Genomic DNA, 16,012 nt, shown 5'->3' with positions numbered 1-16,012 from the left:
TCCCTCCCACTTAGATTACAAGCCCTCTGTGGGGCAGGAACTGTGTCTGACAGTGCTTAGCACAGCATAGGGCACGTAATAGGTACTTAATAGATATCACGGAGATAGATGAGTTGTCTACTAGATCCCCTCGAGGATTTGCTCAGGATCACACAGCAGTCAAGCGGTGGAGCCGGAATTGGAACCCTTATCTCCTGACTCCCCATCCCATGCTCTTTCCAGTCTCTGATAGCAACCAATTCCTCCATGTGGGTTCTCAGGACTGAGGCCCATCCGTCTTTCTTGACGGGAGATTCTATCCAGGTCTCTTAAGTGTGGGGATTTGCTGGGGATGGGAGGAGGAGATGGGCTTCTGATTGCATGGCTTAGTGAGAACCCCAGGGGATATTAAAGGGCAGACATCTGCAGGCCCAAGGCAAGAAATTCCCCTTTCCCTAAGTCTTTGAGGCCTTGCAGAGGAGGAACAGCTATCCAGCTCAGCTCTCACCTCTCCAGCCTCCCCTCCCAATCCCTGCTTGCCTAGAGCAGCGTGGTTTATTGGAAAGAGCAGGGGCTTGGGAGTCAGAGGACGTGAGCTCTAATCCCGGCTGCTCTATTTGTCTGCTGTGTGATCTTGCACAAGCCACTTAACTTTTCTATGCCTCAGTTACCTCATCTGTAAAATGAGGTTTAAGGCTGTGAGCCCCATGTGGGACAAACTGATTACCTTGTATCTACCCCAGTGCTTATAACAGTGCTTAGCACATAGTAAGCGCTTAAATACCATAATAATAATAATAATAGAGCCACCCAAGGGCTGCAAAGTGGAGAGGTTTCTCCTTGCAGAATTTATCTAGGCAACAGGAAAAGCAGCATGGCCATTGGAGAGAGCACCGGCCTGGGAGTTGGGAGGATCTGGGTTCTAATCCTGGCTCCACCACTCGTCTGCTGTGTGGCCTTTTAGACTGTGAGCCCACTGTTGGGTAGGGACTGTCTCTATATGTTGCCAATTTGTACTTCCCAAGCGCTTAGTACAGTGCTCTGCACATAGTAAGCACTCAATAAATACGATTGATTGGCCTTGGGGAAGTTGCTTCACTCCTCCGGGCCTCAGTTACCTCATTTGTAAAATGGCGATTAAGACTGTGAGCCCCATGTGGGACATGGACTTTGTCCACCCTGATGATCTTGTATCTACCCCAGCACTTAGTACTGCCTGGTGCATTTTATGGCTTAACAGATGCGATAAAAAAAAGGTATGAGCTTCTGACCCCACCACAGCTTGCCTCCATCCAGATCTCAGGACCAGGTCTTCACGGTCAGTCTTTGGGTTTGCTTTGCCCTGCATCTTTCTGATGAGATTGGATCAACTGAGACCCATGGGTTTAGGCCAGTGAGGCTGCCTGGAAGAGGTCAGCCAAGCACCCCAAGTCGGGCCCGGGCACAGAGTGGAGAAGCTGCGCTTGCGTCCAGTCACTAGCCTAGTGGCAAGAACACGGGCTTCGGAGTCAGAGGATGTGGGTGCTAATCCCACTCCACCACCTGTCTAATCTGTGACCTTTGGCAAGTCACTTCTCTGTGCCTCAGTTACTCCATCTGTAAAATGGGGATTAAGGCTGTGAGCCCCACATGGGACAGCCTGATTACTTTGTATCTACCCCAGTGCTTAGAACAGTGCTTGGCACATAATAAGCACTTAACAAATATCATAATTATTATTATTATTACCACCAAAACCTAGAGTCGTGCCCATGTATTTTTTGCCTGCTTGGCACCCTCGCTCTTTGGCTTCATTTCTAGGCTGTCTTCCTCAGCCATTCAGCTGTAGAGCTGTGGAAATGCATGCCCACGAGGCATGTTTCCCTCCCCTCCCAGCTCTCCCCTTTCAGCCACCTCCCAACCGAGAAGGGGGTGGGGATGCTGGCTACCATGAGGACCTGTGCCTGCCCGCAGCCCACTTGCATACACACACCATTTCCCAACTTCCGATGTGTGCCTCTGGCCGCCATAGACCGGCTAGACTACTTCATGGTATGGCAGTCCTTCAAGTCCCAAGAGAAGTGGTGAAAAGAGATAGTGCTAAAACGCTATTCCCTGGCCACACCTTCTGGCAGTGGCCCAGAATCGCAATCAACCATCCTCTTTCCCTTATGGATGGATTAAATAGAGAGGAGATCGGATTTCCTGCTTCCAGCCCTTTCCCCCAGTGGGAGCTGAGCACTGTGCCAAACAGAGAGAGCTGGTCTTGTTCATTCAGAGACTGGCGAACTGCCCTGATGGGGGTGTGGGTGGATGAGGGGGGCAGGGTGGGACAAATGCAGTGCCCTTTACCCGCTATGCCTGCAGTAATGTGTGTCAAGAAGGGGGTGGGGGTCGATTGAAGGATAGGCCTCTGGGGTTAGGGAGAGGGGTTGGAGCCACCCAGTCAGTCAGTATCTGCTCCAGCTTTCCTCAAGCCCCACATCCGAAAGGTTAGAACATGGCCTCTCGGCTCTTGGCGGTAGCTCACGGAAAAGCCTGGTGGAAAATAGCATTTCCTTCCACCTTCAGAATTAGCTCACAGCTGGCTTTATCACTAAGATAAACTATATGTTGCCAACTTGTACTTCCCAAGCGCTTAGTACAGTGCTCTGCACACAGTAAGCGCTCAATAAATACGATTGAATGAATGGAAGAGACTGTTTATGTGATTTCTCAGAAACCAAGTGCAGAAATCTGTTCTGAGCGAGCCACTCAGTGCTACCTTCCCTTGCCCCCTGACCCCGACCTGGCATCAGCTCCTCAGATCCTTCTCCACCTCATCCTCCGAGCCCTCGGAATGGCCTCTGTCGTCTGAGGAGCCCGAGGGCATCAGGCGGTACGCCGGCTGGCCTCTCCCAGGTCTTCTCTGTGCTTGGCCATTCAGGCAGCAGTTTTTTAAGGGTCTGGGCAAGTACCATCAGCTTGTGGCATTTTTCATGGCAGTGCAACACTCCAAGTAGTAGTAGTAGTAGTGGTATTTCTGGAGGACCTTCTGAGGGCAGCACGCTATTCTAAGTGCTCGGCAAGTACAACGGAAATACACGACCTGTTCTTCCTCTTCCTTAGACTGGGAGCCCCATGTGCTACAGGGACCATGTCTGACCTGATAATCTTGTATTTACCCCCAGCGCGTAAAGGCACAGTGCTCTGCACGTAGTAAGTGTTTCACAAATACAATTATATGTTCCCTGCCCATAGGGAGTTTACACTCTAATGGGAGAGGCATATAGGACTATTAAGAGCATAGAGCAAAGAGCATGGGCTTTGGAGTCAGTAGTCATGGGTTCAAATGCTGGCTCCACCAATTGTCCCCTATGTGACTTTGGGCAAGTCACTTAACTTCTCTGTGCCTCAGTTACCTCATCTGGAAAATGGGGATTGACTGTGAGCCCTCCGTGGGACAACCTGATCACTTTGTAGCCTCCCCAGCACTTGGAACAGTGCTTGGCACATAATAAGCGCTTAATAAATGCCATCATTATTATTATTATTATTAATTATGGTATTTAAGCGCTTACTATGTGCCAAGCACTGTTCTAAGCATTGGGGTACATACAGGGTAATCAGGTTGTCCCACGTGGGGCTCACACTTTTAAGTCCCATTTTAGAGATGAGGTAACTGAGGCCCCGAGAAGTTAAGTGACTTGCCCAAGGTCACACAGCGGACAAGTGGCGGAAGCGGGATTAGAACCCACAAGCTCTGACTCCCAAACCCATGCTCGTTCCACTATGCCACGCTGCTTCTCTATTGAATATACAGGTATAAAATATCATTCTGCACAGGTCACCCCACTTTTCAAAATCCAATGGTTGCCCACTCTTCTCCGCATCAGGCAGAAAGTACTCACCATTGGCCCTAAGGCATGCCAGTCAGTTCTCTCCCCCAACCCTATCCTCACTCCTCTCCCACTACAACCCAGCCCAGCACACTTTGTTCCTCTAATCATCGTGCTTCACTCTCATCTCTTGCTGTCAAGTCCTTGCTCATGGCTTCCCTCCTGCCTGGAACTCCCTCCCCATCTTCACAGTCCTACTAAAATCACATCTGCTCTAGGGAGCCTTCCCTGACGAATCTCTCATCTCCCCGCCCTATTTTCCCTCCATCCTGCTTTACTTGAGTCTGTACAACTTAGGTACGTGTCCTTATGGACAGTTGCCTATCCCCCACTAAAATTTTGAGCTCCTTGGGGCTGGTTTCTCTCTACCTACGCTGTTGTACTCTCCTGAGCATTTAGTACAGTACATGGCACACAGTAAATGTTCCGTAAGTACCACTAATTGATTGAAGTGCTGAGGATGGGTATAAATACACAAGTGCAAGAGGCAGGTTAATCCTTTAAGTGATTTGGTAGCCTAGCCTTTTTATTTCTCACTGCCCCATTTAACGTACCTCTTCTCCCTTCCAAACCAAGGGCAGATCTCCTGGGTTGGCAGAAAGCCGTTGCTTCTTTCCTCTCCCCCCACCTCCTACTACCCCCTCCCCAGACTGTCCTGGCCAAGGCAGAGGTCTCTTCTAGGGGGTATGATTTCCTGGGAAAGAGGTTGTCAACTTTGCTTGGGCCCTGGACCAATCAATCAATTGTTGGTATTTATTGAGTGCCTGCTGAATTCTAGGAACTGTATTAAGTGCTAAGGAGAGTACAGCAGTAGCAGGGTACAAAATTTCTGCCCTCAAGGAGCTTTCAATTTAATGAGGGAGATAAGACAAAATCTTTTTACAGATAGTGAAAGCAGGAAGAAGAAACAGGGGTGATATGATGGGGGAAGCCTGACCCCAGCCTAGGGTGCTTGATACAGCAATCAGACCTACCCGGTTTAGTATTCCAGACACAGCTGTCCCGTGATTTTATGTAATGGCAAATCAGTGCCTCTTGGTTTCTAGCCCATTCCTGATGATCCCCGGCATCTTTCGGGCTCATCTAAAACTGCAGGTGACTCTGATAGCCAGGTGGTTTCAGGGATTTGGGGTACCAAACTCAGCTACCACTTGGTCTGCTAGGCCAGACAGTTGGCTCTCTTCTTTGCTGCCAGAGGCTATCTCCTAAGACCGATAGTGGTGTGATCAGGGGTTCATTTGAAATACCCCAGGGCACTAAAGGAGCAGTGGAGATGGTGTTGAGTTCAGGGATGCTGAGCCCCATGACATAGTGGACAGAGGACAGGCCTAGGAGTCAAAAGGTCTTGGGTTCTAATCCCAGCTCTGCCACTCATCTGCTATGTGATCTTGGGTAAGTCACTTCACTTGGGTAAGTCTCTGGGCCTCAGTTACCTCATCTGTAAAATGGGGATTGTGGCTTTGAGCCCCACATGGGACAGGGACTGTGTCCAACACGATTTGTTTGTATCCATCATCGTCATCATTATTATTATTATCTGCGGAGTGCTGGGCAAGGGAGAGGTTGGAGTTCCTCCTCAGGCTAAATGAACATTGAGCTTCCCATTGCCCACCCAGGGTCTTTGCCCCTGACACCAGGAATGACAGACTTGACCTTGACTCTTCCTGGGCTCCGTGCTGACCATCTTTCTGGCACAAATCCAGGCAGATGCTGAAGTCTCCAGGAGAGAGCATCCATTACCCCAGCCTAGTTTAAGGCCTTTGGCCACTGGCCAGCTCCTTCACCAGACGCCTCAGTTTTCTTGCCCCTCGGAAGCCACTTCCATGCTGCCTGTCATCCTGGGTGGGAAGACCGCTCATGCGGGTGGCCCTGGCCCAGTATGGCTCTGAAAAAGTAGTTCCTGGCCAGCCATTTGGTGACTGCCGTGCTCTCAGCATGCTTTTGAATGTAAACAGCACTTCTCCACTCTCTCAGTTGCCTGCTCTGCCTTGGATAATGTGGTCTGAGCAAGGTCTCGGTGCCTGGGATTCCAGGGAATGGCTGCCCCTTTTGGCCTGCCAAGCAGCCCCATTATGCTGGTGAGGAGCTGGGGCTGCAAGGGACAGTGAGGAGGCTATCTATGCAAAACCCAGTAGGTGCCTCCCAGCCTGGGAAGCTCAGAATCCAGGTTCCTCTGGATTTCCAACTCCATCAGGGTCAGGAGGTTGCTCGCTGGGAATCGGAGAGACAGCCCGGCAGACGACTCCTGCTTGCCGTTCGGCTCCCACTTGGATTCGCTGACTGAGACTCCTTTCCCGATGATCTGTGACTCGGTGGGCTGGGTCCTGTGATTTAGTGTCAAAGGACCAGTGCCGCAAGTGGTTTTGATGCAGTTTTTCCCGTTGGGCCATGACTGGTCAGCTGATTTCTTCCTCCGCCTTGTGTAAGAAAACTTCACAGACTCTGCATTGTGTTCAAAATGGTATGTCTGTGACAAGTTTATTACTACTAGTGCTTCTTTTGGCACTAGTAGGGAGTGGTGGTTGATGGGTGGAGTTTCCTTTGCTAGTCAAAGCCCGCTCAACTTCAAGCAATACAAAGGTTCTTTATATGCAATTGATTAAGGCACCCTAGCTTCACTCAAGGGCACAAATCATTGTATATATCTTAATACAAACAGCAGTAAATTCTACTTGAGGTAATTATTAGGCCCTGCCTGGTTCTCTCCATTATAAGGATCTGGTGAACAAACACTACTGATAAGCAGGTTAGGAATCCTGCTCCGGCTTCTTCCTTTCTCAAGGCCCTGACAAACCAAACTTCCTGGAGACCTAGAAAGGATGAAACAAAGGAGAGAGGAGAATATGTGATGTGCCTGCTTTGAGTAAATGGTGGTTTGGCCAGACAAAATGGAGTCCAGTCCTAAAGGCCATCCTTTAGACGTTCCATCTCTTGGTATTCTACCACTCCTAGGATCTCTAGTCACCGAAGTTACTCTTGTCCACCTAAACAAAGTGGTTAGGAGACAATCAAACAGGGTTAGAAATAAAACAGCTCAGAGGGAACGGTTGGATGAGAAGAGGCTAATGCAAGGCCTAGACCACTGTGCTTCCACAACCTGAAGGGATACAGTCTCCAATGTCTTGGAGGCCTCGCCTCTGTTTGGATCATGTTGCTTTCTTGAGTCCCGACAAGTAGTTGATCCTGCTGAGAACATGGAATTTGTAGCCCACAGGCTCTCATTCTGAATTAAATAGCCAAGGCTCCCATCCTAGAAAAAGAGGGATCCAAGCAGGGGGCAGCAGGCAGGAGGGTGGAAATCGTAGGCTATGTTCCATTATGTCCTCCCCATCTTGGCAGCTAGTCTCTTTGGGGGAGATGCAGTGCCATGAGAGGAGAAGCCAAGGACAAGGCAGAGGTGCCCAGGGCCTGTCCACGATGAGTATTCATGGCTTCTCACACCAAGGACCCTGCTGACCTGGATACGAATCTGTAAGACAACCCACCCCTCCACCCCCACCCCCAAGGCTGGCTGGTGATGGGAATTTTGGTACCCTCTAGAGCAGGCTGTGACATGTGAGCTGGGACCATTTAAGTGAAGCCCCATGACCCTACCGCAAGAAAGAATGGCATCTGGCCCATGGCCAGCACTGGCAGCAGAGTATTGAGCAAGCTGGGCTCACATGAGGCCAGTGTCTCCATGGTTACACCAGTACCTGGGTCACATATGCTGCCCTCCCCTCCGCCCCACACACACCCTCTAAGCAAAAGGAGCCATCACCCAAGGTGAAGAAGCCATCAGAAATTCTAAATGACTTTTCTCCTTGGTGGCCTGAGGTTGCTATGAGATTAGCTGTTCCAAGGATGACAGCTCCCCCCTCATCCCACAGCAGTTTGGTCAAGTTGCTGTTTTTTGCCAGGTCAGATGGATACTCTGAAAACAAAAGTTCTCCACCCCATTGCTGTAATAACCAAGTCCCTGGGTGGCCCTGGAAAGCTGGGCCTTGGCTCTCCTGCATGGGTGGCTAGTACTTCAGTTGGGGTGGTAGCCCTCCCTGCCAAGGAGACACCGGACCTTGGAGTGAGGGGGTAAGCAATTGGATTTGTCTTTAGACCATCAGAAGCTGTGCTACTCTGCCCTGGTGCTGGCCATGATCTTCTCCATGGGGGAGCCGCTGCCCTATCACCACTATGGTAAGTATCAGACACTGGCCAGGGAACAGTTGTGGAGCAGTCCTGGCTGGGGTGAGTTGGGGAGGGGGGGGGGTGCGAAGGGGCCTGGGTTTGGGGGCCACTGCCTCTGTGCGGCACTCAACAGAACAAGCCTGGCCCGGGGAGGGGGAAAGCAAGTCCCGCTGACTTCCGACTTCTGATCGGATCACCCGCATGTGGTCGGTCCAGCCCTAGAGCACTAGGGGTCCCAGTTGGTGGACAACAGGTCCCACTGGCACTGATGTTTAGCAGTTTGGTTCCCAAAGCCCTGACTCCTGCCGAGCCTTCTCCTCCCTCCCTCCCACTCTTTCAGAGCACCTCAACTCCCAATTTGTCCAGTTCCTGCTGGATGTGATTGAGGATGGGCTGCCCTCAGACACCACTGACCAGCTGCCTGACCTCTTTGTCAATGTGCTTCTGGCCTTCAACCTGCACATTCCAGGTAAGAGGAATCCTTCCCACTCCACGCAGCTCCCAAAGCTCCAGGACTGAGGGGCTGTCAAAACTTGGTTCGGTTGCAGCAGGGGCTTAGCTAGATGGAGTGGGCGGGTGCCGCACCTCTGCCCCCCTCCTTGCTCCACACGCTCCGTGCCCCAATGGGAAGAGAGGGTGTTAGTGGCGCCAAGTTCCCGGCTGGAGGCTCCATCATCGTCGGATGAAGGGATGTGGGTGTATGGACCTCTCTCTTCTCTGTCCCCACTCTCTTTTTCTCCTCCCTCTGGTGCTCACCGTCCCCTGGCTGTGTTCCAGGCTAAGTTCCTTCTCCCAAACCTGTCAGTCTTTAGTCATTATTAGGTACCAACTGGGCTGTCTGGCTACTTCTCTTCGATCTTCCCTCGTTTTCTAAAGAGGTAGCTGGAAGATGTCAGCGGATCTACTGGGGCCTGGGCAGAAAGCTTGGCACCCCTGGGCACTCAGTAGTAACCGATGCTGAGGAGCCGTTGCCAATGGAGAGGCTGGTGGAAACAGCCCATATCCTGCCGGTGGTAGAGGTGAACACCCTGAGCAAAACAATTCACAATCCAATTGGCAGGAACCTGGTCCCTTCGGCCGAGGGCAGAGCATCGATGCCCAGAATATCGTGGGCATTAGAGGGTTCGGGAAATGGTCCATCCAGCTCAGGATCCTGTCTCCGACGATGACACCGGGATACTTGGCGGAACCATGCAATGGCTATTTGGCCCCTACTCCCGGCCTTCAGGAACAAAGAGCAGAGGATGATCTGAGGGGGGTGATTTTGCCATCACTTCAGGTTCCAGAGGCCCACGCTTGTTCATTCATTCAATCACGTTTATTGACCGCTTACTGTGTGTAAAGCACCATACTAAGCGCTTGGGAGAGTACAATATAACAACAAAAAGACACATTCCTGCCTACAACGAGCTCACAATCTAGAGGAAGCTCACTGTCTAGAGGGAGCACTCGTTCTTGGGATCCCTGCTCATCTAGGACTCCCATTCCTTGCTTGCAGGAGGTTTTAGAATCAGTGGAGTCCAGGCCACTGCAGCTTGGGGCAGGTGGAAGACAGGTGGAAGTGGAGAATCCAGCACCTATGTGCAGTTGCAGTAAGATGGAAAGAGGCAGATTGGGAGGAAAGAGGGGAGGGGTAGGAACAGCTTCCTGGCAGGGAGTGGACTGCTCTTCTCCGAGTTGGAAGCTAACAAGTGCCTACCGACTGACTGCCCCCAGGACCCAGGCACTTCTCTAGGCTCCTGAAGACATGTTCTTTAACATAGGCATGGTCCCTCCCCTCTAATATTTACAATCTAATAGGAGAAGCAAGACAGGTAAACAAAGCATTGACACAAAGGTAGTAATTACAAGAATGAATTAAAAGGGAGCTGTGGGTTTGGGGTGTGCTGTAAAATGAGGGTGGTTAACTGGGGCAAAGTTCCTGAAGGGAGGGGGTGCCCTGAGCTGCCGTTTAAGAGGGAAAGGACAGGTGGTGGACAGGATAGTGGGAAAAAAAAACAGGGAAGGTTGTCCCAGTTTACAGGTAGCTTGGGTTTAGGGCCAGAGGTGGGGTCAGAGGGAGGGAAGGAGATGGGATTGCTACAGAGCGGCAGCTTAACCGGAATGAAAATTGCAGGTTGGCATCTATCTGAGTCCTATCAACTCTGTTATATTGTACTCTGCCAAGCGTTTAGTACAGTGCTCGGTAAATTCATTTGATTAATTGGGAGTAACTGAGCCCAGATAGGTAGGATGGTGCCAGCCTTAGAGAGTTCTGATGGCCAGTCAGAAACTTGCGTTTTATCTGGAGGGCAATGGAGTGCCACCCAAGGGCTCCCTGCCCGCAGCCCGAGAGGATACTATCACAAACCACTTTGCCATCTCTAGATCGTTTGGGGCAGGGAATGCGTCTACTAACTCTATGTTGTACTCTCCCAAGCAGTTAGGATGCAGGCCTTCAGCCATAGAGGGGAAGATCCAGGCCCAGGCAGGGTTGAGTTCCCCGTGGCTGGGGCGGCGAGAACCTGGGGGCAGCTTGGCTTTGACCAGAGGCAGGAGGAGTTGAAGGGCAGCCTGGAGGGGGTGGGGGGTGGCTCCTCCAGTAGCACAGGTCTCAGTGGATTTGCCCATCCTTTCCATCCCCACACGACAGCATACAGCTTGGCACTGCCCAGGCTCCTTCCCCTGAGGAACTGAAAACCAAGCGACCCTTTCCTCTCTGTGGCATATTTCATGCAAGCCAATGGGATGTTCTTAAGGTGTCAGTTGCCGCTGGGAGCCTCCTCCCTGTGCCTAGGCAGGGATCTGGAATATGTCACCCCTCTCAGTTCCAGAGCACAACGTGATCATGACGACGGTGAGCAAGCATCCAAACGTCAAGATCTTCACAGAAAAAGTGCTGCTGCTGCTCAACAGGGGAGGTGAGTCAGGGGAGCCAGACTTAGGCTTCTCCGAGGAGGATGGAGCTGGACTACGAGCTGAAGCCAAAAGGGTGGCCAGGAGGCAGGGGTGGTTGGCCCTGTGCTTCCAAGGACTGGCGGGATGGCTCTTCTCCAGGGCGTGCAGCTTCCAATTCCACTTCTCGTCTTCCCAGGCCAGAAGTCACCCAGCTGGCTGGCATTGATTTTGTTTGTTTGGGTTTTTTGGCCCCTGACTGCACTGTGTCTAATGGCTTCTGTGACCAGTTTCCCAGACCCCGGGAATTCGAGGGGTCATCGGTCCAGGGAATCCTGGCCTTGGAGATCACTACTGCCTGGCTTCTCGTCAGAGAATCTGCTCTTGTGCCTGCTTGGGGGCCAGAGCTGAGCTCCCTGCCTCAGCTGCCCAGATGGTTAGCAACCACAAGAACTCAGTGTCTGGCTCCCACGTCATGCTGCTTGGTCCAGCCTGGGCTTGCCTGTTGCTGAGCTTCTAATACCTCTTGGGGCGCCGGGGCCCTGCTGCCTCGTCTCGATGTTGTTGATTTGCAGTTAAATAACCCATCCTGTGGCAGGGCTGCTTGTCAGGCTTTCTGTTGGCTTTAGGTTCTGTCAGCTTTGTAAATCAGGGTCTTTGCACAGACTCAACCTGATCCCAGCCCCCTTTCCATCTCCTCCCTCCCCCCTGCTCCCCATTTTTCTCTCTCCCTCAGCTCCCTCCCTCCCCCAAATCGCTGATTCACTCCACCACTGCCTCTGCCGCTTACTCCAGGAGCAAATGGCTACCTACTTTGTGGAGCTTGATCAAAAAGAGAAGGGGGTGGGGGGACCATGGTGGTCCCCACCATCCTCCCTGGGCAGAGGCTGCAGGTCTGTGATCGCATCCTTCTTCTGGAGACAGCTGACTGCAGACTCTGCCCTGGAAGTGTCCATGAAGACAGGAGTCGTTGCTGATGTGTAGTCCTACCCTGGCAGGGAGGGCTCCGGCTGGCACCCGGGGGGCTTTCTGGAAAGGGTGTCCACCGAAGGGGTTCCCCATCTGCCCTGGGCCGAGGACGGGATGGGGAGAGGCTACTGGGTTGATTCTTTTCCCACGGGTCAGTGAGGGGTCCCTGGTTCTTTGAAAGGTGCATGGCTCTTGTAATTATACTCAGATTTCCCTGCGGTGGCATAAGTGGGTAGTGGGGCATTCAGATCTCGAATTTTCTGTAGTTTATTTGCTAGGCCAAGAATTAGCCAGGGGTAGAGAGGATTGGCCTGGGCTCACCCCTGCCACCAAGTAAACAGAATCTGTTCATCGCTGCCTGGGAATTTGGCTCTATTGTTGCAGGTGGAGCATCTGACCTGCCTGCTGTGAGGAGGAAGTGGGCTCAGGGCGGGTGTGGGCCTGAGTCGAGACCTGTAGCACGTGATGGAGGGTGGTCCCGCCGCAGAGATGACCAAGGGGGAGAGGGACGTGGAGACAAGTCCGTGGACTGATTTTGTCTCTTCCTCTCCCCACCCCCCTACCCATTCCTTTGGCTTCCAGATGACCCCGTGTGCATCTTCAAGCACCAACCTCAGCCGCCTCACTCGGTACTCAAGTTCCTGCAGGACATCTTTGCCAGCAAGGACACCGCCGGCATCTTCTATCACACGGACATGATGGTGATGATTGACATCATGGTGCGGCAGATTGCCGACCTGTCCCCTGGAGACAAGGTGCTGGGATAGGGGGGTGGGGAGTTATGATGGCGGGTGGGAGGCAGGGCAGCTGGGATCTTCTGGCCAAAGCTCACAGGGCAAGGGCCCCTTGTTGGGAAGTAGAGGGAAGAATCTATTGACTGTCGGTGTTCAGGTAACACGGTCCAGCGATATCCCAGCCTAGATGGACCACGTCCTCTAGGTCCGCCTTGCAAGCGGGTCCCACTCTCCTCCGTCCGGCCCAAGATTTGCTCCAAACCTTCAAACGGTTACCTCAGACTCCCCTCCCCGAGCTCCCAAGCACTCCGAGCCACCTACACCCCTCATCACTGGACCAAAGGAGCACAAGCATTTGCTTGTAGGAAACGGGTTTGGGCTCCCCCACTTCCCCCTTACCGAAGAGATTTCCAAGAACACCTAACCCAAGATGTGGATTCACCCCCCTCCCCCACTCCCAACTCCCCTTGCAGCTGCGGATGGAGTACCTGTCCCTGATGCATGCCGTTATCCGCTCCACCGCCTACCTGAAGCACCGGCACCGCCTGGCTGACCTGCAGGGGACCCTGCAGCGCATCTTGGGCGAGCAGGAAGAGGGACCCCCGTGCCAAATGGACAAAATGATCATCCGAGAGATCTACAAGGAATTCCCGGAGATCGCCCAGGCAGCAAGCTAAGCCGCCACGGGAACGGCAGAGAGAGGAAGGACTTCATCTCACCCTTTGGAACCACCCTGTTTCCCATTTACACTTGTCCCCCGACCTGCCCTGTCAGTCCATTCCTCCCCTCACCCCCCGACACCATTGTACCTGACTCTTCCCCGAGGTGGCATCTTACACAGAGGTGGGGCTCAAGGTCCCATTGGCTTGCATCCGTGGTAGAGTAGCCTGAGGGGTGACCCCAGGCTTGGGAGGCTGGGAGGAAGCCAAGCAAGGGAATGGCGTCATTGGGGCCTCCCTGAGCCCCAACACCCCAGAAGGGAGCAGGTTACAAACTGAGGACTTGGGAAGCTGAAAGGCTCCTTGGGTTTCTGTAGGGAATTTCTGAATATACAGCCTCAGAGAAGAGGGTCCCGTGCCCCTGTCCATTTCCTCTCCCTGCTGTCGCCAAGTGGCATCTGGCAGTGCTTGGAAAAAGCTTCTTGTACCATCCGTGCTGTGTATCCGACTGCTGGAGTCAGTGGGCTGCCATTCTGATGGTGAGAGGCGCGCCCAGGGGGCAGCTGCCATCACCGGAGAGATGTCCCCCCCACCCCCGACTTCAGCTCCAAGCCTTCTATGCCCTTTGCTTCCTTTCAGGCTAGCTCCACCCCTAGAGTTTAGCAAGGCCAAACCCCACCCCTGCTTGGAGTGGTGATGTTTCAGCCCCTCCTCCACGATCCAGGAGGGTGGTGGAGCAGTCCTCAGGAGGAGCCAGCTGGAGAGAGAGAGACTGACAGACCGACAGACACACAGAGAGAGAAAATGAACAAATGGGAATGCAAACGCCAGAATGAGGTCCTCTCCTGGTGCCTCCTAGATTGGTTTCTGGAGAATTCCCCCGGGTGGTGGGGGTCCAGTGGGAGAGGGGATGCTTCTGGGGACGTTTGCTAGGGGGAGGAGGCTCTTTTTGTTAATCTGCTGGTTTTCTTGCCTTAGCTTTGCCATGAACTACACCCATGTATGGAGAAGCTGCTTTGATGTTGCCTCTAGGTAGCTAGAAGTCTGGCGTGTCCCCAGGCTCAACCCCTAGGTCTGCTGTGACCAACTCGCTACACCAGTTAAGTCTTGCAGTATTTATCTCCCTGGTCGAACTCGGTGTCCTAGCAGAACGTGCTGTGTGACTGAGGAGGGGCGGTCAGGAGCAACCGTGGCCACGGCGAGGCTACTGTGCAAGGGCGGGTGGTGGCCGTGGCAAGGAGTGGGCATCTCTCTCCCTGCTGGGGCCCACGGGAAGTGGCAACTCCCTCTCGTAGAGGAGGGCGGGGTGGGGAGAAGGCAGCCACGAGTCTGCTCCCAGCGGCCGCAGATGACCTGAAACCAATTTCTATTTTCTCTGTAAAAATGTACGAATGTTAAAAGGGACATGTATTTTCTTAAACCCTAACCCTAGATGTAACTGGAATAAAGCATCCTGAAAAACCAAGGGAGCTTTGTGGTATGTAGGGGGCAGGGGGGAGATGGGATCAGGTTGGATACAGTCCCTGTCCCACATGGGGTTCGCGCACTCATCCCCATTTTACAGATGAGGTAACTGAGGCACAGAGAAGTGAAATGACTTGCCCAAGGTCACACAGCAGTCAAGTGGCAGAGCTGGGATTAGAACCCATGAGCTTCTGACCCCCAGGCCTGTGCTCTATCCACTATGCCGTGCTGCTTCTCTGCCCTGGGGTGATAGCAACCCCTCTTCCACCCCCATTCCTTGCCCTGAGGTGAAGAGAGTGTGCAGACCTGACTCCCGGGGTAGATAGATGCCATTATTAGATAGATTGATAGATCTATCAGATAGATCAGATTAGATAGATCAGATAGATTGCTATTATAGATGCCAATAAATGCCATTATTATTATTATTATAGATGATGAGACTTTGAGAAGCGAGAAAGCCAGCTCTTCTGAGCTTTTTACCAGAACTGCCACCTCCCAAATTGACTGTTTGCCTGCTGAGACCTTTGAGATCCTATCTGTTCATCCCATACACCCCAGCCCAGGGACCTGTCTCCTTCCTTAGGAGGGGGTGGATGGCCTGCATTGGGGGTGGGAGGAAGAGGGAGGAGAGCCATCTTGCCCCCCACCCCACCCACCCACCCAAGCGTATAGCCCCAGGGACGATTGATTGAGCATCCCAGGATCAGACTGCTGGGCTTAGAAACCTCTCTCGAGCTCTGGGCTGGAGAGGTGGCAGAACCCACGTGGAAGCCTTGGGTTTTCTTACAGCAAAGTGGCACTCCTGCCTCTCAGGTTTCCAGGAGTCAATCCTGCCTTGAAGGCTCAAGAGTCTGCAGCTGATGTGCTAATTGAGCTAGGTGGGTGTTTGTTGCTATGACTTTGTGTCTGTCTTTAGCTTCTACTCTGATGAGGAGTGATGGGGATTCCTCAAGCATGTTATTCCTGTTTCCTAGTGCCTTCCCTGTTTCCCTTACCTCTCACCCTAATCCCCTCTCTCCTCCCGCCCCCTCCTGCTCAGCCTCCCTCCCAAGAGGAAATCCCGTTGGAAATCCTGCCGTTGAGGCGCTGACTGCAGGGGTCGAGGCGGTGGGTGTGACCCGGGGCTCAGAGCAGGTCCCTGGGGTCTTTGCGGGATCGATGACGGAATAGACCCTGACAGATGACTTGAAAAACCAGCCCTTGGGCTAGGATTCAGTCATCTGGGCCTCTGAAGAGGCCAGGGGTTGAATGGAGCAGTGGGCAGAGTGCCTGAGTGGTAAGCAGCTCTGCTCCTCTGTTATGCTCTGCC

General features: G+C 52.8%; 1 protein-coding gene across 1 annotated transcript in view; it reads left to right on the top strand.

The window, feature by feature from the left end:
• Positions 1-14,701, top strand: part of NCKIPSD (NCK interacting protein with SH3 domain) — an 81,736-nt gene extending 67,035 nt beyond the window's left edge. The window contains exons 9-13 of the mRNA XM_038772952.1: positions 7,929-8,009; positions 8,341-8,469; positions 10,808-10,900; positions 12,426-12,598; positions 13,051-14,701. Of these exons, the coding sequence (XP_038628880.1) occupies positions 7,929-8,009; positions 8,341-8,469; positions 10,808-10,900; positions 12,426-12,598; positions 13,051-13,254 (680 nt within the window). The 3' untranslated portion in view covers positions 13,255-14,701. The remainder of the gene's footprint in view (positions 1-7,928; positions 8,010-8,340; positions 8,470-10,807; positions 10,901-12,425; positions 12,599-13,050) is intronic.
• Positions 14,702-16,012: the final 1,311 nt, after the last annotated feature.

The sequence above is a fragment of the Tachyglossus aculeatus genome, chromosome X1, assembly GCF_015852505.1.
Source record: "Tachyglossus aculeatus isolate mTacAcu1 chromosome X1, mTacAcu1.pri, whole genome shotgun sequence".
Taxonomy (NCBI): Eukaryota; Metazoa; Chordata; class Mammalia; order Monotremata; family Tachyglossidae; genus Tachyglossus; species Tachyglossus aculeatus.
The sequence above is the reverse complement of the archived record's forward strand: the minus strand, read 5'-3'. Positions and strand labels throughout refer to the sequence as shown.